Source organism: Symphalangus syndactylus, chromosome 3, assembly GCF_028878055.3.
Source record: "Symphalangus syndactylus isolate Jambi chromosome 3, NHGRI_mSymSyn1-v2.1_pri, whole genome shotgun sequence".
Lineage (NCBI taxonomy): Eukaryota > Metazoa > Chordata > Mammalia > Primates > Hylobatidae > Symphalangus > Symphalangus syndactylus.
The window spans coordinates 28,695,965-28,718,926 of NC_072425.2; the positions used below are offsets into that span (position 1 = coordinate 28,695,965).

At 40.2% G+C, this 22,962-nt stretch overlaps 1 protein-coding gene across 1 annotated transcript in view; it reads right to left on the reverse strand.

Annotated features, from left to right (window-relative positions):
- The window catches only part of PAPPA (pappalysin 1), a 249,129-nt gene that overhangs the window by 91,681 nt on the left and 134,486 nt on the right, over positions 1-22,962 (reverse strand). The window contains exon 10 of the mRNA XM_055271320.2: positions 8,303-8,496. Within this exon, the coding sequence (XP_055127295.1) occupies positions 8,303-8,496 (194 nt within the window). The remainder of the gene's footprint in view (positions 1-8,302; positions 8,497-22,962) is intronic.

Consider the following 22,962-nt stretch of genomic DNA (forward strand, 5'->3'; position numbering starts at 1 on the left):
ATGTTGAAAATGATGCTTTGGACACAGAAGATTCACAAGATTCTGTTGATTTTGAATCCAAATACCAGAATCATTTTATAACGGATGGGATTGAGAGGTTCAGGGAAGTTGTTTAATCAAAATCAAGTCTTAATGAAGTGAAGTAAGACCAAGAGACTCTCAAAGTCTCTCTCTGGTTAAATTTCTATGCCCCAAATACTATTCTGTTAGAAAAAAAAAAAAAAGTCCACATGTTGTTCCTAATTGGATTTGTTCCTCAGTTGCCAAAACTTCACAGGCAGACAGAAGTGTTTCTTTAAAACTTGGTCGGTTGCTACCAGAAGGAAAACTGCATTTCTAGATCAACTGTCTCATCCTTGACAAGCACCTCCCATGGAGACGTTATTACTCCTATTTTACAGATGAAAAACTGGGGTGGGGGCAAAGAGAACTGACTTGCTTAAAGTCTCACAGCTAGTAAGTTGTGGACTCTATAACTGAAAATCAGGTTGAAGTGATCCTAGATCTCATTTTTTATAAAGCTCCAGTCACTCAGAGTTTTTCAGTCCGAATCCTAGGGCCAATCAGAGTGTCTAGATTTTTGTAGATTTGAACAGATATTGAAAGGGTAAATGACCAAAGGATGAATAGAAGAGAGAGCCAGGGGCAGAATCTAATAGATCTCTTTGCTGGGGCCCCATAAGATTCAGTAGATTTAAAGTCTCCCACAGTCCAAGGTTTCCATGAAAGTTTTGGGGGTGGTTATAGTGACCAACTCAGTGGGCTCCTTTCTGAGGCAGGCTCTGATTTTTACTTTCCTGTAGGGATTTTTGGGTGCCCCACACCATGGGACAGGCTGAACTAGACCATGGTACTTTCTGTTCTGTCTCCTTAGATGACTTGCACACGTGTTCTTGAAAAATTATTCAGAAACCACCAGGAGAAAGCAGATCTCTTGGGTATTTGGGAAAACTGCTTGGAATTGTCTCTGAAATTTCAGCATGTTCCCTTTGCCTTTCCTCCTTCCACCACCATTGGCAAAGGCTCTCTCATTTCACTAATGAGAGGAAATGAGTGCTTTGGTGAAGGCCATAGCAGGCAGGGCAGGCAAGGAAGGGACAGAGAGCCCCTTAGAAGTGACTTCAGCATTGGGTATAGAGTACAGGATTTCTTCCTGCCCTTTACAAATAGCACACTCTAATCAGCATTGCAGAATTTCCAAGTGAGGCTGTTTTAATGCAATACCAGTATCCTGGTATAAGAAAAGAAAATGGAAGAAAGAGTGCCATGGGTGGAGTGATTCATCTCCCTGAGACTCAGTTTCTTCATTTTGAGAGAGGAATATTAAGAATTCTCAGCAGGGTTGCTCTGAAATCTATGCAAAATTATACAGGGCCTGGCATGTAAGAAGTGTTCAACAGTTGTCAATGTTCTTCTTTCAATGATCCAACCATGTTAGCCCCCTGCTGAAAAACTCAGAAAAACTCGCCATTGCCCTCAGGATAATGTCAAATTCCAAGCATTGGCAGGATTTTCCTAACCATGTTTCCTAGCTCATCTCTCTTGACTTCCCCTTCATTTATTATTTACCTTTTTTTTGGATATACCCCTCGCAGCCCCCATCATGCGATTCTTTCCTCCCTCTCCTGTCCTCCAGCTTATCCTCTTAGTTGAAACTCAGCAATCACTTCTCCCTGTCCTCCTCTCAGTCCGCCTCTCTGAGCACTTCCTACACTGCATCATAAGTGTATGTGGAAAGATTTCTTATCCTTGTATCCATACAATACCCTAGTTGGTATCTAGTCCCTTGCTATGGAGACAAGGATGAAGAAGACACAGATGAATGGCTTCTCCCCTCCTGCCTCAGACTTGGCAGCCATCAGAAAATATGCACATCTGGCTGGGCGCAGTGGCTCACACCTGTAATCCCAGCACTTTGGGAGGCCAAGGAAGACGGATCACTTAAGGTTAGAAGTTTGAGACCAGCATGACCAACATGATGAAACCCCATCTCTACTAATAATACAAAAATTAGCCGGGCGTAACAGCATAGGCTTGTAATCCCAGCTACTTGGGAGGCTTAGGCAGGAGGATCACTTGAACCTGGGAGGTGGAGGCTGCAGTGAGCCGAGATTGTGCCACTGCACTTCTGCCTGGAGGACAGAGTGAGACTTTGCCAAAAAAAAGAAAAAAGAAAGAAAATATGCACATCTTACAATTCCCTTTCACTGACATTTTAAGGTTTCCTATGTATAGCACATAGCTTGTGACAAAAGTGTAAATTGAGCAAAGTTTCTTCTTATTTGTGCATTTATTTTTTTCTCCCCATATCCCTGCTATAATTAGGCAGACATTCCAAAATTTAAGAAATAATTTTTACATGCAAGGGTTGGCAGTTTACAACACTTACGTGTCTCTCTTATTTCCATACACACATTTTAGAAAACTCTCTGGAAAGGGCAATGGGTGAAAGAATGGGGGCCAAAAGATGGAGATCTAAGCAGCAGGCAAAAATTGTAGGGCAGTATTTTGGGTATTAGAGAGAGGGAATGCCCACTTTCCCGGTATTCCTTAAATGCATACCACATATTAAAAGATGCAAAAGACACTAGCTCTTCTAGCTTGTTCTCACGTGTCAGTCATTGGAGCAGGCTTGAGCTGCCTGGTCCTGTAGCTGTATTTCTATTATGAACACAGTGGCCTGCATCTTAGTTCTGCCCCTTATAGAGATGAGCTCTGAGGCAAGTTACTCTGCTCTCTGAGCCTTTGTGTCCTAATCTGTAAAGTGAAAACAGTGATTCCTATTTTTGTAGTAGCTTTAGTAGGATTCAGGAAATTTGGTGGAAAGCCTGGAAGAAGTTGATAAATGCTATTTTTATAATTTGTCCAGGATCTTCTGAAAGTGGGCAAAGGACTTTTCTATCTTACACACTGGCTCTCATCCCTACTGGCTGAGTAAGCTGATAGCAGTGTGGTTTCTTTCTCGGGGAAACTCCCTGTAGATCTTACACTCTCACTCTTGGGTCTTTGGCTACTATTTCTAGTTGAAAACACCCTTCTGATGATATGGTAAGCTTTATGAAGGCAGAAAAAGAACCAGTACTTCTTTGAAGCTTCTCAAAGTGCCTGCTGCAGTTCTGAGTATGCAGCAAACATTTGCTGACGCAACTATGTTTAATTCAACAAAATGTTGACTGAGCTTCTGTTCTGTGTGGGTCCCTAGAGCCAGCTTTGGGGGGAGTGCAAAGAAGGAAACCTGACATGAACAAGACAAGGAATTAACATTTGAACTACCCATCAAGTTAACAAACCCAGCACAGAGTGTTTTCTCTGCATTCTTCATTTCTACCAGGTAGATACCATTCATCTTAATTTCTACCAGGTAGATGTTATCATTCTCATTTTCTACAGGACACTAAGATTCCCAGAAGAGTAACTTACTCAAGGTTTCCATGTCAGAATGGAATTTAAGAGAGCAGAGCCAGATCTGCATGATTTCTACTTCACCTCATTAACAGCCATGCTCTCTCTCTCTCACATTCCTCAGTGCAGGACTCAAATATATTTCTGTTCAATCAAGTGAATAAATAATGTATAAATTGTTATATTACAAGGTATAGTATGGTTTGTATTTTATTTTTATGTTTCTTGAGATGGAGTTTCCCTCTCATCACCTAGGCTGGAATGCAATGGCACCGTCTCGGCTCACTGCAACCTCCACCTCCTGGGTTCAAGTGATTCTCCTGCCTCAGCCTCCCAAGTAGCTGGGATTACAGGTGCATGCCACCACAACCGACTAAATTTTGTATTTTTAGTAGAGACGGGGTTTCACCATGTTGGTCAGGCTGGCCTCAAACTCCTGACCTCAGGTGATCCCCCCGCCTCAGCCTCCCAAAGCGCTGGGATTACAGACGTGAGCCACCGTGCCCAGCCTGGTTTGTATTCTAGTAGAGGCATGAAGTATTATGGATGGGCCAAGGAATAATAATAGCAACTCAAAATGAAGCGGCCAAGGACTAATATACCCAATCGTAGGTTAATGGGACATAAAGTCAGAGAATCAACTACAAAGAAAAGAGGCATACCTAGGTCTCACCTGCCTTCTAGTGCAGGAATCTTCTGTTCAGTCAGCTACCCAGACTGAATGCCTTACGATGGGGAACTTCTTGTATCACAAGGCACTCCATCCCACTGTGGATAGTTCTCATTCTTTGAAAAGTTTTCTTTACTTTGGCCCTCAAACTACTGCCCTCGAAATGCTTAGTCTAAGTTTTACCCTCAAAGGACTAACGAAATAAATTGGTTGGTTGACTGAAGGTCTGTAATCCCTTAGGAGAGCACTGTAAATTCCAGATAGTCTTAGTATTTCCATTTCCTCCTCAGGCCACTGCAAAGGAGGGAGGTGCCTGTTTGGATAGGAGGAAACAGACTTTGGTAGAAATGCTGGGGGTCGGGGTAAAAGGAAGGAATATCAACATCTCATTTTGGCATCCTTTTGTGTAAAGCATTAGAGAAATGTGAAACATGGAGACAAAATAAGAACAATACAAGATCTTTGCAAGCACTTAAACCAAACCAGGTTCTGAGGTTCCCAGAAGAGAGATAACTTGATTTTTTTGGTTAATTTGCATTTTTTTCTGTCTCAGGAACTTCTTGATTCCAGCTGGGCCAGGAAGGTGTATGGCCAAAATATCCAAAGAATGTCTCTTATTATAGGATGTTCAACCCAATTTGCACAACCAGGAAGTTTTGATACTTCTGATAAGGTTTGGATATGAGACTCAATGTTCAGGGTTAGCTTTGCCCTAACCAAATTTGGCAATCATGTTTGAAAAGAATGAATGAGAAACACTGGAAACCATTAGATATGGCAGGCTTTTACAATATCAAAACTGAAGTTTTAATCAATATTCTCAAGCCATATAGCACAATGCATGTTGTTCCTTTGCAGTAGTCATAGAGATCCTGCAGACTTATTGTGATAAGAATGTGCCTTTGATAGAATTCTCACTCCTAACTCTTGTACAGTGACTAGGTCAGAGGCTAGGTATTTCAGTTCTTTGGTTTCTTCCACAGGCTCTAGCACAGAACTAGGCACATAACTCCAATAAACATCTGCACGTTTATCATTTTTATTGCATCAGGGAAAGACAGAAAGTGAGACCAAACTGAATTGTAAAGAGGAAACGGGAGTGACTAGGTTATTTCATCATTCCCTAAGTTAATGGAGTGTCCTAGGGAACTCCAGGGCATCATGGAACAGGGCCACCTTGTCAGGGAATGGAAACAGCCTGAATTTGAAGGTATGGGCAGTGACTGTAAGTTTGCTCAAGGAGAACTGAAGTACCTCATGAGATCTGCAGAGTGATACTCAATGCTGAGATCTATCCATCTAGGAGTCTTTCTGCTTGTTTTGCAGTGAAGTTTTCCAGGAATCCAGCCACTTCCAACTTTTGAATGTGACCGCATGTTCCCAAGGGCCCACTGTCATTCATCTGCCATGAGATTCTTCTAATCCTAGATTCTTCCCTTATGGACTATGTAACTTATAGTGAAGCCACTGTGTTCCTCAGTTTCTCCAAGGTAGACAACAATTACTACCTTGAAGAATGACAAGGGGATTGGCTGTAATGTGCATACACGTGTCCAGTGCCTGGTGGACCTTGACAACTACTATTTCCTTCCTGCTATTCTCTTCTATCTGCTTTGGTACTCCCATGCTCCTACAGAGCCTTTTCATGTGTAAATTTGTGTATGTATGTCTGTGTGTGTATGTGTATGTGTGTGTGAGAGAGAGAGAGAGAGAGACAGAGAGAGAGAGAGAGAGAAGAGGGAGAGTATGAGCATCTGGGGGGAAAGTGAGAAGCACATGATACAATTCCCATCTTCTTCCTAAGCCCAACTTCTAAGAGCCTCCCAGCTCCTCCTCTCAAGCTATCAACATCTTCACTGGAAGCCCTGACAGGGTGAAAATTAACAACCAATCTCTTTTAATCACTGTACAAGGTAATGAAGGGCACAATTATACTTCCTCCCCATTCTCTGTTGTTGGAAGGAAGGTACGTTTACACTTCAGGAATAGCCTTTACCTCTAATTATGCTGGCTCCGTGTGTGTGTGTGTGTGTGTCTGTGTGTGTGTAAGTGTGTGCCCATGTACATGTATATGCATGTGCCTGTGCCCCTGTGTGTGGTTGTGGTAGGGTGTGTGTGTGTGTTTGTGAATGACTTCTAGGTACTTCCTTTCAGATGAGGAATTCAGGAGACTTTTGTTCTGCTGCCCTCTTCCTGGCCCTGCACCCAGCCTGCACACATATTCCCTCCCCTGACCCTGTATTCTCCAGTGAGCTGATCTCATTATGACAAATTTAGTTACAGCTGAAATCTCCTTGTAACAAAGATTATGTCCAAGCCCAGAGTAATGGAACCTAGTCGATTTCATTAAAATAAAATTGGTTACAATGAATAATTCAATAGGATGATTTTGTTTCCTCATCTCCTCTTTGTAGATCGAAGAGCTAGTATTTATAATGATTTTTTAAATTGGATTTTTGTTTAGGAAGAGATAATCACCAGTAATTCCTGACAGCCCCCCCTTACAAGATTGGAATAATTGCCCCATGAAGCTTCTTTTCAAATGCTAAGACTGGAAATTTCTTTCTCCCCTTTTCTCACATTAGTCGCAATAACATTTGGGTGATTTTTAAGCACAGCTGCTACCTCAACTCTTGCTCATGGGAGGTTCTGAGTGTGTTAATAATTCTCTTGTTTGAAGGTTGTTTTTAAAACATTTCTAAGAACTGGATGCTAGTGTTGAATTTGGAATTCCTGCTTCTCTTGCTGGCCCTAGCCCTGTTGTTTCTGAAGCAGGACATTCTATGTGATAAAGGCAATGCGTGAGTGTTTTCTGTCAGTGTCGTTCATTTGCATGTGGCAATGGGATGTATGTGTGTGTATGCGTGTGTATCTACAGTCAATTAAACACACATTTGCTGGGCACCTATCTAGCCTGTGCTTGAACATGAGAGGACAAAGATGAATAAACTGAAACTTGCTCTCAAAGAACCAGCAGCCTAATGGGGGAGCCAGACAGACAAAGAGATACTTCAGAGTTCAATATGATAAATGCAACCACACAGATGATTCCACCAAGTACAGACGTGGCACAGGGGGAGGATGAACCCTAGCCATTCATCTATCCATGCAGTCATTCATTCATTCATTCATTCAGCAGGCTGGCACTATACATTGTTAAGCATCAGGAAATGCCATGTTACCATTTGTTTCCACTCTCCTGAGGGCATTCAAAAATAAATGCAAATGAATAAAGCCTTTAGTGATGTAAACATAAACAAAAAGTAAATGAAGAAATCATCAAATACAGGCAACAATTAAAAATGAGGTAGTCCTATTCTGTACCTCACCCAGTGATTCTTCACTGGACCCCAGAGGAAGGTCATATCTTTCTTTCATCTAGAAGCCAGGCCTACCCCACTAAACCTAAATCAAGAAAGCAATATTAGAAAGGAATGCCTGGGAATAGCAGCTCATCTGCAAGGCCAGGAGGCAGGCTGGTCTCTGAAAGGCCACCAGGCCAGGCAGCCAGAAGCACTGAGTCGTGTCTCTGGGAAATTTGAATCTCGGGGAAGGCAGGTGCTTCCTTGGTAGGATAATTGGAAAGGGGGCTCTCGGGACAGTATGGCCATCTCTAGAATCATACAATCACTGGTGGCCCCAAAACTCTCACTCCCTGGACTAAGCTGTCAGTCCCTTGGGGAAGAACTGTGGCACATAAATAGTGCATTAGGGGACTGAGGCATGAGTCACAGCTTCTTAGAATTGGGAAGGCCCTTGGAGATCAACAAGCTCAACTACTCTTTATTTTGAGGATGAGAGAGAAAAATAGGGCCCAGAGAGGTTGGGGAACTAGTCTAAGGCCACATAGCAAATTACTGTAGAATTATTGTTAATTCAAGGAGTACACAGCTTGGCGCCCCCTAAAAAGTGGGACTTCCAACATAAATTCATTCTTACCTCATTGAAATACATGATATATGCAAAATGGAGTTCTTTCTTCAAATATTAGTTATTGCAGGCAAGGAAATAGGAGGACAGTCACTACCCTATCATACAGTGTTCCCTGCCCTAACAATTCCAGATCTAATCCTTTACAAATGGTACTCATGAAGCCCTAACAGTACATTTAATAAAGATATGCTCAAGTGGCCATAGCCAGTGACACTGCCTTAGAGATGAGTAGCCTTGTGGGGCACAGCAGAGACTTTGAATGTCTGCAAGAAATGTCACACATGCTTAGGATCTTACCTGGGATGCTGCTGGCTGTCCGATGATGACCCAGCCTGGGCATTGCTGGTCTTGATGAGATACTGAAGCATTGGAGGCCCATTGATCCAGGAATCCCTGGGGTGTGTAGACACCACAGTCCTTAATGCTGGTTTTTTGTTCAAACTCCTCACATACCCCATCACCATCATGGAAATAGCACCGGCTGGGTTCATCTGCAAAAGATTGACATAGAAAGGGAGAGAATAAATAAATATTTGTTCTTTGGCCTCAGCAATCAGCAGCAGCTGCAGAATCAGACCACCAAAACCATTGGTACTGTCAAGCCCATCATCATTAGTCACAATGGACTATTACTCAGTCTTTAAAAAAAGAGGGAAATTCTGTCATCTGCAACAACATGGATGAACCATGTTCATGGAGGCCACCATGTTAAGGGAAATAATCCAGTCACAGAAGGACAAATGCTGCATGATTCCACTTATAGATTGCATGTAAAGTAGGGAAGCTCATAGAAGTAGAAAGTAAAATGGTGGTTTCCAGGGTCTTGGGGGAGGAGGAAATGGAGAGTTGCTTTTCAGTGAGTATGTGGTTTCAATTTGCAACATGAAAAAGTTACAGGAATCTGCTGTAAAATAGTGTGCTTATAGTTAACAATATTGTACTGTACATTTAAAATATGTAAAGAAGGTAGACCTCGTGTTGTGTGTCTATGCTGTAATAAAAAGTTCACAAACACTTTCACCTTCATTATTCGAAATATTCCTCATAAAAACTTCGTGTGGAAGATATTCTTCTTCCAGATGAGGAAACTGAGATTCCATACATCTTTAATAACTTGCCCAAGATCACACAGTGTGTTAATACCTGATCTGGGTCTCCAACTCAGGCATTCACTTTCCAAGTTCTGAGTGCAATATTTGACACAAAAGAATTTCACAGATGCAAACTGGGGGTTGTTTAACTGCAAAGAGGATTTCAATTTTGCATTAAAACATGAACTGATTTACAAGGGACACTGGCTTCAATTCCAGCTCTGAAACCAAATTGCTCTGTTATTTGAACAAGTCTCCTTGCCGCACTGGGCTCAACCGTTGGAGCAGAGAAAGAGGTTACGCAATTGAGACACCAAGAACCCTTCCTGTCTAATGCTATAGGCTTCTAAGGGCTTGTCGGATACCCTAGGAGTTTTAGTTAAAGACCAAGTGAATTCTCAAGCTCCCATGTCATCTAAACCACAGCAAGTGCTTCTATTTGGAATGATTTAAAGCTGCAGCCGGCTGCAATGATTCTCACTTAGCTGCAAGGACAAGGATAACAGAAGCACAAAGCTAGCAGTAGGATGCCTTCTAAGTAGGTATGACCTATGCATGTTTCTTGATATTTCAACACAGAACAATACAAGGAAAAACCTCAATGTGGCCATCCAAAAGAGATCACCTTGTCCACCTTTTTACTAATTCTAGCATCAGCTCTTCTGTGCTATTTTCCCAACTTTTCTAGGCAAAGCTAAATACCACCTCCTGTGTGGGTGCCTATTTTATAAAGATTTCTATCTTAACACTTATCACACTGTGCTGCTATTAAGTCTACATGTTGCAGGACTTCTGGAAGATTCTGAGCTCCTTGAAATATAGTTGCTAGCCAGTGTCTTAGGGTTACTATATAATTTATCATCCAAACTAGAGCACTTTGAAAACGACAGTGGTGCTATTAAAAATTATGTCTAGACAAAAGGAACATATCCTGGGAAAATCTGAATTTCTCAGGCAAATCAGGATATATGGTCACCCTAAGGCTTCTGCTTGATTTAGAACATTCTTCCACAAAATAATAGAGTGGAGCTCTGGAGAGGGCACTGAATTTAGGGCCAAAGACAAGGGTTTGGTTTCTGTCCCTTACATTAGCTATGTATCTTTGCACAACTGGCTTCACTTACTTCTTGGCCTCTTCCCCCTGTCCCCAATCTGTAATGTAGAAATTATAGTCCCAACCAGGATAACCTCAGGATAAGCATAGAACTCTAATAGGAAATGAACATAAATGTGCTTTGTACATCCTAGAATAATCATTGAGAGAAAAAAAAATACTCTTCTTTTAATGGGTCAATTTGCTTCTAAATGGAGGAATTAAATCAGCTTGTGAAATCAGTGCTCACTTGAAACACATTCAAGCAAATTTCCCTTAGCTAGAAAGAGCCCCTGCCAAGGAGAAACAAGACAGATTTCTACAATGCTACGTATCTGAAAAGAAGAGTCATTGGATTCAGGGGCAGCAGAATGCTGAACTTCTTCCAAGCTCCAAAATCCCTTGTTTATTTCTGCCAACAGTTTACCTAGTGAAATACTATCAAAGGACCCCAAATAGGGCCGGGCACAGTGGCTCATGCCTGTAATCCCAGCACTTTGGGGAGAGCCAAGGCAGGTAGATTGCTTGAGCAATCAGATGAGCCTGAGCAACATGAGACCCTGTCTCTCCAACACATACAAAAGTTAGCTGGTCACAGTGGTGCACATCTAGTCCCAGCTACTCAGGAGGCTGAGGTGGGAGGATTTATTGAGCCCAGTAGGTCAGAGCTGCAGTGAGTAGTGATCACACCACTGCACTCCAGCCTGGGTGACAGAGCAAGACCCTGTCTGAAAAAAAAAACAAGCAAAAAAACAAAAAGAAAAAAGAGAGAAAAAGAAAGAATGAGCAAAAGAAACAGAATAAATCAATTCATTATAAGTGACCAGCAGCATTCACGGCAGTTCAACCATAGAAAGAATACAGGCTCAGTACTTCTCAGTAGCTCCAAGCTCTTATGAATGTGGCCACTCTACATATCGTATAACCTAGGCCCAATCCAAGAGTGACCAGGCATAAATCCAGAGTTTACTCTTCAGAAACCCAATACAGAGAACTGAAAAGAGCAAGGGTTTTGACATCAGGCAGAAGTAGGTACAAATCTGAATTCTGCTTCCTATAAGCACTACAAAGAGGACATAAATAAAATAACCTAACCTCTCTGAACTTCATTTCCCTCATCTGAAAAAAAAAAAAAAAATGGAGGTAATGATATTTACCCAGCATTGTTGCAGTGATTTCAGATGATTGTGGGTATAATACTGGCCCCTTCATCCATTTTATCTAATGGAAAACTGTAAGCTCGAGGAGGAAGCCATCTGCTTCCAGGTCACAGAGACAGGTGGTAGCAGAGCAAGAAGTAGAAGACTGGCCTTTTTACACCTAGCAGAGAAATCTTCCCCCTACATGCCATAGCTACAGAATGATGAAAACAACCTCTTGGAAATAAGATCCTAGGGGTGCCTAACTCTTGGTATCACTTTCTTCTCCTCCAATATAAAGAAAAATAGGGTAAGATTATGTTCTCTGTAAGGGTAAGATCTAGTCTCTAAAATGACTTAATTTCCTTAGCAAAAAACCTCTCAGAATGACAGAAATTGGGGTTAGATTTTAGTTCTTCTAAACGATAATTTCTTCCTGATTATGTTTAAGACCACAATAAATTTGTCTGCTAGGAATCAGCAGAACCTGAGAATGGAGGAAAGGTTGAAATAGACATGGGTAGGTAAACAGGTATGCAGGCAGGTCGATAAGTAATAGATGATATATAGATAGGTAGAGGAAGAGTTAAAAGACAGAAAAAAAAGATGGAGTTAAAAAGAAAAGGGAGAGAGAAAGAGAGAGAGAAGATGCAGTTTCTTCCCCAAGATTCTGCTGACAAAGCTATTGTGAATCTCTTTTTAAAATAACATCCTTGGACACAGCTATTCAGTTTCTGTTGCTACTAGTGTCCCGGGGGCCCTTCAGCTACATCTGCCAGCCCGTGTCTAGGGAATTCTCTCTCCCTCTCTACTCCCTCTGCCCCAAGCACAGAAGAGAACAGAATGAGGAATGGAATACAAATGTGCGGACGGAAAAAACAAAGACAGCAACAACAAAACACTAAAGCAAACTGGTCTTGTTTTCATTACATCAGTTTACTTGGTGCTCCTTAAATACTTTCTGCTAGATGCTGAGCAGGTTTTAGTGAAAAGAGTCTGAAGTCAATACCAAGGTCAAATAACTTCCATGTAGTAGCCAGGTGGCATTGATAATAATACAGTACATTTCATTGTGAGGGGTACTATGAAAATTATACACAGACATACACACGCATGTGCACACACACACACTTTTATACACATACACATCCTGAAAACATAATACACTTTCAATAAATATTTGTTGAACGAATGAATGACCAAAATCTGGCATCCCCGATGTATATACTCTCAACCAAATATAGTTTAAAGTCTGTACCCTTTGACTATTTTCTTTAGGCTACATCTTATGGAGAAGGAAATGGAGCTGTAAGCCAGGTGGTGACTAGCTGATAGTGGGATTGCACTGGGCATTCTGATTTCTCCATCCTACGCCATCTTCCCCTCATATCAGGGAATTCCTCACTTCAGATTCATTCCCTTTCATGTGATGACACATTTAGAAATCTGCTCTATCCAGCTAGGAGACTTGACGTGGGTAGGTGCCATTAGCAAAGTCTGTCTTCCTCAGTTGAGATTTCATATGCCAGAAACTTTCTTTTCCTTTTGGAAGAAATGAGTTCAGCTTCTAGAGCCCGAGGCAGATTGACTTTGTGTAAGTGGACAGACATAGTTGATACTGCCACCAGCTGACTTATTTTCATTTGTCTGGAGCATCAAGGTGAAATGCCATGTCCCTGAGTTCCTGAGGCATGTCTGCAGGACACTACTTAAGATGCACAGAGATCGTTATTCCCATTTGAAAGCTTGGAAAACCAAATCTTAGGAAAATGATATTAGCTTACCTTGAAGCAAAGGCTCAGGTTAGAGCTATTGTTGAGTTCTTATCCTTGAAGTCAGAAACCCTGGATTCAAGCTCTTGATCTATCTCTGATTATTGGTTAATCTTGGACATGGTATTTCACCTCCCTATGCCTCAGTTTCCCCACATATAAAATGAAAACAAAATTACATTTTAGACTTTCTCAACAAGGTTCTGAGGATGATCAAATAGCATAACAGACTGAGATGGGAAAATAATACTGGTCTTAAAGACACAGGGTCTATTCTTAACAGTGATGATAATGAGGTTGGAGTTGGAGAAGAAGTCTTCTTAATTAGAGATTCTACTTTTCTCTACCCAGCCCTAGACCCTAAGGTATCTTGAAGGATAGACATGATCAAAGAGGATTCATGAGCTATTTTCAATATAAATGCCAAGGAAGCAAGTAAACAAACGAAAAAAGTAACAACCTAAAGAAAAGAATATATTGATTTACATTGGAATGATTTCAACACAATTGGTGGACAATAATTAACTTAGCTGGATTAGAAACTTTGGGAATTTATGATGTCACTAGAATCGCTCAGGTGAATAAGTGACAGAAATAGCTAAAGAAGTTAAAGAAGTCAGAGCTGGAGAAGGGAGGAAGAAATTAAATTATTCGTGTCTTCTCAGTACAAGATATTAGGGATAATTTTCACAAGGAAACTTGCCTTCACATTGATTCTTATCAGTTTCAAAACGTTGAACAGATAGTCATAAGTTATTGGTTACTGTAAAAGCTAACTGAAGTCAATGTGTTCTTCAAACATGGCCTGAGATAATGTGTATTCTCCAGGATACTGGGATAATTTAAGGTATTTTGGCTATAAGTCTTCTACCTGACATACAAATCTTACCATACCCCTCCTTTGATAGATCTCCACTACTTATAGAAGATCATTTCCTGTCAGACATGGTGGCTCATGCCTGTAATCCCAGCACTTTGGGAGGTTGAGGTAGGTGGATCATCCGAGGTCAGGAGTTCAAGACCAGCCTGGCTAACATGGTGAAACCCTGTGTCTACAAAAAATACAAAAATTAGCCAGGCGTGGTGGTGTGTGCCTGTAATCCCAGCTACACAGGAGGCTGAGGCAGGAGAATCGGTTGAACACGGGAGGTGGAGGTTGCAGTGAGCTGAGATCACACCACTGCACTCCAGCCTGGGCGACAGAGCGAGACTCTGTCTCAAAAAAAAAAAAAAAAATGAATAAATACATAAAAATAATTTTAAAAAACATCATTTTCCTTAGCTTGGCATACAAGACCATCCAAAAACTGTCTTCTTCATGCACATTCCACACCAACAGTTCCGTTTCATTTCTCCATGCCCTTACAAAGCTTGTTTTTCTCTGCCTGAAATGTGCTTTCCATTTTTCACTTTGCTAACTCCCACTGGTTCTTCAAGGTTCATCGAGAGCATCTCCTTTGCAAGTCTTCTCTATTCCTCATCCTTTTTTCCTGACTCCCACCCTAGCTGAGTGTCATTCCTGTGTTCTCACAGTTCCTAGATTTCTTCCAATACAGTTTTCTCACTGTCTGTCTGCGGGTCTGTTTCCTTATCAGGCAGACAAGATCTCTGCGAACAGAACTGTGAGTCCTTCACAGTAGTATTTCCAACCCATAACAGTGCTCAGAGTAAAGGGGACACCAAACCAGTGATTGAGGAATATATGACTAGATGAACAACAAATGAAAGGTAACAACGGATTTATCTTTGAGTTCATTTATTACGAGATTATACATAGTCTAAACTAACTAGGTGCTTGTGTACTTTTTCATAATGCTATTACTGACCATACCATGATAGTACTACAAACCAGATTTCATCAAAACAGAGGCACCTTCTTATAGGGTATGTCATACTTTTTCTAAAAGATTTATCAGCTTCACTATAAAATTTCCTCAAACCTTGGGATTGCAGTTTTCAAAATTAAACCCCAAGGGATTGCTTCTCAAACATTTCTGAGATGCCCAGCTAACACTAAGAACACAGTAATTCATTTTTGATTATTTCAGCAATGAATGAGCAACACATAAGAGCTACCAAAGCTTTCTGGAGATTTTAGGAGTGAGGGCTATTGCAATCCCCAGCTAAAATATCTCCTAATCAATAGATGAGAACTGGAGAAGTCTATAAATTCATTTAATCAATATACTAACATCTGCTTGTTGTGCTGGTACTGGAAATACATTTATGAATCAGGACAGGCCCTCCTCCAATCAATACTTCTTGGGAAAATGAGAGAAGGCTTCCTTGACAAAATGATTTGGGGGAAATATCTTAGAGGGTATAAATAATTTGAGCATGCAAAGAGAGGTGTCTGAGTAAAGGATAAACTTTGACCAATACTTGAGTAAGGGAATGCAGTAAATCCTGGAACTAATACAGTGAGAAACTGATCTGAAGACAGATTTAAAAAAAGATTGCAATACTATGTTAAATAAATTGAAATTATCCCTTAGGAATGAGGAGACTGAAATTTTTATTTTTTATTTTTTATTTTTTTTTTGAGACCGAGACTTGCTCTGTCGCCCAGGCTGGAATGCAATGGCACGATCTTGGCTCACTGCAACCTCTTCCTCTTGGGTTCTAGCAATTATCCTGCCTCAGCCTCCTGAGTAGCTGGGATTACAGGCACCCGCCACCACATCCAGCTAATTTTTGTAATTTTAGTAGAAACAGGGTTTCACCATGTTGGTCAGGCTGGTCTGGAACTCCTGACCTCAGGTGATCTACCGCCCCCCACCAGCCTCCCAAAGTGCTGGGATTACAGGTGTGAGCCACCGTGCCTGGCCCAGTTTTCAATATATACTTCTGGGAGCAAAATAGTTGGTTACTCTTAAGTAAGTCTCAAAATTACTTTTGGAAATCTCTGATTTCACTTTTTGTAACATTCACTGGTATTGGCTAAATATAACTAGTCTGGGAAGTTACTGAGGTTACTAATCTTCCAGCCCATTGATGAGCCAAAAAGAAAGCCAAACATACACAAAACTACCTGTAGATGAGAAGATGAGAGTTCTTAGTCACTAATTTAGAGCTCAAGGAGAAAGCAAAGATTTTGAATGTGCACTCTTCTGAAATGAACCTCTTTCCAAACAATGAGTGGATTCACCTGTCTAAATTTCTTGCAAATAAAGATAGGACAGCTTTTGAGAAATTAGCATCTATTTCTATTTCTAGCTAATAAAACAGTGATTGGCATTATGATATTCTCTTTTAGTCCAATGATTACTTTTCAAAAAGATCTTTAAAGGCCAGAAAAAAAGTAGAATATTTTAAGTTTAGCTGTTTATTTAGAGATGAGTTCAATAACAACAGTCTTTATGCCACATCAAAATTCTTCCAAACAGCAACAAAAAGAAAAACCCACACACACAACAAAGCGCGATCTTTGTACTTAAACATTAGTTTCTTGGAACAAGGGGAGCAGGAGTGCTTACCCGCTGAAGGTTTACAAAGAGGAAGCTTGGGTGGGGCCGGGAGGTGGCTATATATTGGCATATGTTTCCTCTGGGACAGAAATATCTTGACTTTATATAGCCTATATTTCAAAGGCTTCGTGTCAAACCCACATTGCTGACCTCATTTAATTCTATTCAAACCAGGGTTTCTTCTTAACCTCCTCAACCAGATCAGCCTGCCCAGAGTACAAAAGACAGGGTAGTGAGGGCTCCTAAGGAACCAAGAATCTGCTAACAAGCTTCAGATGCTGATTAGGTCTACTGAATCTGAGGAGCTTAAGTTGGTTTCTGGTTCCTTCAAAGGTTGGCCACATACCCACATTGGCCAGAAATTCCTCCCTGTGTTTCACTGTGAGAATCAAGCATCCTCCAACAAACTGAAGGCACTGGAAAAGAAGAGCGTCCCTGGAAGTAGTCACATTATCACACTAACTCTACACTCAGGCCCATCAAGGAAGGCACCTGTAGCACAGCCTCATATTCTATCTACTTAGCCCTTACACACTCAAAACTGGCTTTGCATCTTCCTCACCTCAATCCCTTCTCACAAAGCAGCCTATGAATCTATGAATGATTTATCTAAAATATGAATATTTTCATGTTTGAAATACTTTATTTATTTATTTATTTATTTATTTATTTATTTTGAGACAGAGTTTTGCTCTTGTTGCCCAGGCTGAAGTGCAATGGTGCAATCTTGGCTCACTGCAACCTCCGCAGGTTCAAGTGATTCTCCTGCCTCAGCCTCCTGAGTAGCTGGGATTACAGGAATGCACCAACAAGCCAGCGAATTTTTTGTATTTTGAATAGAGATGGAGATTCTCCACATTGGTCAGGCTGGTCTCGAACTCCCGACCTCAGGTGATCTGCCTGCCTTGGCCTCCCAAAGTGCTGGGATTACAGGCGTGAGCCACTGTGTCTGGCCTGTTTGAAATACTTCATAGACTCCTACAAAATTTTAACTTCCCCAACTAGCTTTCAAGTCTTTTTGTAATCTAGCTGCAACTTTCCTATTTATTCTTAGTTCCAACCACACCTCCACCGTCAAATGCATCCAGTTCTTTCCCAGAACTCACATCTCAGAGCATCTGCCCTTACTTCGTTAGCCTGAAAGGCTGGTCCTGCCTTTGAGTCTTCCATTAAGATTTAATTCTAGCAACTTCAGCTCCATGACATCTCTCACTTTTCCGCATCACTACTTGTTTGGTACAAACCATTTCCCTCTATGTCCTACATCATTAGTGTCCCAAATCAGCAAAATAGAATATAGCCCATCTAAAGATTTAAAAATGTAAAAACTCTTGAGAAATACAAAGTTTTTAAATTAATAAAAACGTAAACCTCCTTTCATTCTGTTATACGTTTCCTAAATACTATTTCTCCTACCCCACATTTCTCTTTCTATGATTCACAGTAAAATTTATTGCGTTATCTAAACTAGTGTTACTCACTTTGTCTCCTACACTTCACCCATCGGCTCTCTCCAGTCTAGCTTCTATACTCACCACTCCACCAAAATCAATCTCATTAATGTCATCATCAACCTCAAAGTTGCTAAAGCTGAGCATAATGTCAAAATCCCCATCTTGCTAGACTGCCTTGAAGCATATAAAGAAGTAGCCCCCTCCTGCTTCTTGCAGGCCTCCCTCTCTTGACTTCCATGACATCATGTCATCCTAGTCATCTGGGCTTCTCCCCCACAGACTCATTTGAGGGCTTCTCCTTCCCTAACTCTACATGGAATGCTGCCAGACTTCAGGGTTAGATGGGGACCCCTTTTTCTTTTTTATCTACAGTTTCTTATCCTGTCTCAGTTTCTAAATAAAAATTTAAAACCTCTATGTGCCAATGACTGAAACATTTATAGTCCTAGATATGACCTCTTCTCTGAGTCCCAACTGCCTAAAATTATATCTCTACCAAATATCTACCTATTTAAAGGCATCACAAAATCATCAAAAGACATCAAAAAACATATCTAAAACAAAAATACTGATTTCTCCCTACATTCCCTTTTTCTCCACCTTAATAAATGACAACACCATCGCTTAACAATGGCCAAACCAAAACCTTCCCAGTCATCTGTCCTACTTTTTTTCAGCTCACCCTTTAACACCACAGAAAGTCCATCAGTATACCTTATAGGATCCTTTTACCTGGGAAATTTCAAATAGATCTACTTTGTTCTATCATTACTACCCTAGTTTAAGCCAACATCACTACTGCTGCAATTCTCACTTAACCAGCCTATCTGCTTCTCTTTTCTCAACCATTTGTTTCCCAACTATCCCTCCTTCAGAACATAGCTATAGTGCTCTTCTAAAAACATAAACTACGCCATGCCATGCCCCTCATCTAAAACTCCTCAATGGCTTAACATCTCATGTGGAAGAGTTCAAAGTCTGTATCCAGACCCACAAGCCCCTGATTTATCCCTCCATCTTCTGTTACTCTCCTCCTTGCTCACTACCTTCCATTCATTCATGCATTCATTCATTCATCCAGACAGACATCTATCGACACAACAAGTGTCTATTCCTTAAGTAAGCATCCAAGAACCTGAACTTGATGTTCACATTTTCTGGAATATCTCTTTCTTGGCTTTTCTGATGATCTCTTCATTATTTAGCAGTCATTTCAAATATTCAAATAACAAGCAGTGAATTCACATTCTAATCCTCCATCCCCACTGCAAAGTAGCATACCATATTGTTTTATTTCCTTTACTGTAGTATTCACTATTTTAAATAAATTTTTATTTTATTTAAGGTAAATAAAATAAAAAATAAAAAAATATTTATTTATTATTGTTCCCTGCTCCCATACAACCAACACAAGTTTAATAGAAGCATGTTTCAAAGTGCATCTTTTCCATCAGGGTCAAGAAAACTACCTGGCTATATTATGTCATGTTTAAAAATGCATGAGTAAGTGAATAAATGAATGAATGATTTTGTACAGCTCTTGAATTTTCAGATATTTCTGGCCCTTGTCTTACTGTAATTAATATCCCGAATACTTAGGATAGTGTCAATCTCATAGCAGGTACTCAGTAAATGATGAATTAACAAAGTTATTTTGGAGTTTTAGAATCTCTGTTATCAATGATTCTGAAGATGTCTCAAACCTGATTTCAATCTGCTTTAGCAGAGAGTATTATGTAAAAATTTTTATGAAAATATTAATTATAAAGAGGTCAGAGCATGAATCCAAGCACATATTAGGGGGAAAATCCAATTCTATACAAATTGTCCCACAATATATTTTTTTTTCCTATGAGACATCATGCCTCACCATCTGTCTTATATATTGTTTTATTTTGTATCCTAACTGAATTTGAAAAGAAATGGAATATCTGGATAGGAAAGGTAGCACGTATTAGACTAAAATTTAATAAAGAGATTTGACAGTCTTATGAATTGGAACTTGAAGATGCATTTACATCACCTTAAATTTAGTATAGTAATTTGAATGGCTTAAAAAGATTGTAAGCAAAGATAGTAATCCTTATAAATGACAATGCAGCCAACAGAGCAGAATGTTCAAAGCCCTAAATGACTTTCAGCCAGTTCTCTTTCGGGTTTCAATGATATCTCAAGATATGAAAGAGGGGGTAAAATCCAGTGTCACATGAATTATATAGCAGCCAAGAGATAGGCCGGCATTCTAACCACAAACAGAAGGAAGAGCAATACCTAAGACCCAAAGGTCTATAAAAGTATGGGCAGGAAATAATGAAATGAAATTTGGCCTGGATAATATAAGCTAATAAACGGAAAAAAAAATTCAAAACATTGATATGCAGAGAGCGTGCAAAAAGTGGCAAAGAAAGAGGGTAATAAAAGATGGCAAACTACAAAGGGAGTTTCAGCAGTTTTAGTGTGATTGTATCTCCATATTAAAAAGAGAGAGAGAGAGAGAAGGAAGGAAGAAAGAGAGAGAAAGAAAAGAGAGAAAATATGAGACAATTTCTTAAACTCTGCAGCCTGCTACAGTAATGGGCAGGGAGTCAAGGGAACTGAAGATTAGAATAGATGCCCTGATCAATCCTATGACTTTGGACAAGTCACTTTCCCTCTCTGGGCTGCAGTTTCCCCTTGTATAGAATAAGAATTAAGTAGCTTTGTGATCCCTTTTAGCTGTGTCACTGTAAGATATATTTGGTTCTTGACATTTTGCCCTTTGATCACTAAATCAGTTATTCAATTAAGAGGGAAAACATGAAAAAAAAAAGATGGAGAAACATGATCAGCAAAATGAAGATCAAGAAGGGTGTGGATGATGAACCCATTCTGAAAAACATGCATAGAACTATAACGAAAAGCAGATGGAATAAGGGGCCAGAAGTTAAAGTGTGTACCTCAACTCTGTTGCTAACTTACTTTCATGGAACCAGTAACATACATCATCATTCTGCATCTGACTCTTTTTGCTTATTAAAAAAATGACAGTATTACTTTTCCTACCCATTTTCAAAAGTGGGTGTAAAGATAAAGTAAAATAATGCTATGAAAACTAAAAACTACTCAAACATAAAAACTATAAGCAGTGTTGTTTTCACATTTTACTTTTGCAGATACAATCCAGACCTCATCTCCCCAATTATCAAATGACTTTTCTAATTTTTTGTTTAGGTCTTAGCTCAACCATTACCTTCTCAGTGAGGACTTTTCTAAACACACTATCAAAAAATAGTTTTCACCTTCACTAGAGTGTCTATACCACTAGTCTATTTTATTCCCTTCATAGCATGATCTCACTTCTTCAAATGTTTACTTGATAATTGTATTCTCTCTAAAACAGAATGGCAACTCCATGAGAGCAGAAACATGGGCTGTTGTGTGCATTGTTGCAGTCAGATACTAGTACATAGAAGATAATCAGAAATATTTGCTGAACGAATGAACGGTTTAACACTGTAAGGTTCTCTAGACATTCTATATGATTCTAGTTCCTATGCTTCTCTGTATAAAAGTGGCAACTGAAACTTAGAAAGATTAAGTAACTCACTGATTGCCGCATAATTGTTAGAGGTCAAGGGTTCTGACTGGCTGATTAAGGCTTATTATACAAATATTGGGAATATTCAATGTCAAATAAAAATTGATCTGTGAGAAATGCATGTTTGTAAGCATTAAGTAAAGCAATGCATGCAAATGAAAGTCTATATATATGCTATATATGCATATCTATTCTGCAATCTTCATATATACATATATATAAATGCATATCTATTCTGCAATCCAGTAAAACAAGCAGCCCATCATTCTGATAGGGCATGCATAAGATTCCATCAAAGAAAGAAGCTTGGACAAGTGGATGCTATGTCTACCAGTGGGCCAAGGACTCGAGGATGAGTTAGGCACCACATGAAAACCAAGCCAGTTACCCCAATCTGGCATAGCTGGTTGTGACTAAGGTGACAGCAGCATGCTATGTTCTTGGTAGGGCTCCCATGCAGAAACCAGAGTGTTAAAATGGATCCCTCCCACCCTGAACTCTGACTGGTTTGGTTCACCTCAAAGACCATCCTCCTGCCATATGGTTTAGATAAGTCTAAAAAGATGAGCCATTCAAGCCACAGTGTCTTCTATCTTCAAGCTGGTGAGACACACTGCAGTCCTCTACAGAACAGAAGAGAGACGGTGCACAGGATTGCTCTTGGGTAAGTTTTCTTTCTCTTATGTAATGAATGGGTTATTCTTCAGCCCTTAGGATAAAATACTATAACAACTTAAATCTATATGCTCTGATTTGTATTGCTTAACTAATTTTCTTCTTTAACAAGGTGTGTATATGTCTTTCTCATCTCTCAATAAGAAGAGGGAAAGCAGGGAGAGAAGGAAGAAAGAGGGAGGGAGGGAGGGAGGGAGGAAGGAAGGAAGGAAGGGAGGGAGGGAGACAGAAATAAATTGGTCCTAAATCTTTTCTCTTTTTCTTTTTTTGACACGGAGTCTCGCTCTGTCACCTGGGCTTGAGTGCAGTGGCGCAATCTCGGCTCACTGCAACCTCCGCCTCTCAAAAGCATGAGACTGCAGATTGAGTCACTGGCTATAGATTCCAAGCTAGAGGCCAGAGAAGTTGTCTCCAGTCCTAGCTGGACCAGTCATGGCTGAAGAGGCCAATTCTGGGCCACTGATGTGGTAGGATATGGTCAAAGAATAGGACCCTGGATAGGCACCAACCACTGAGCAATAATCATGTAGGCATGAAGATGCTTAATCTGAAGAAAAGAAGGCTCAGGGAGGACACAGTGGAAAACTCTTCTAACAAAGTACAGTTGGTCTAAAATTGAAAGTGGTTGCCTTAGAAGATACTGAGTTATTCATTCAACTTTTCCCGACAGGAACTTGATGATGATTGAT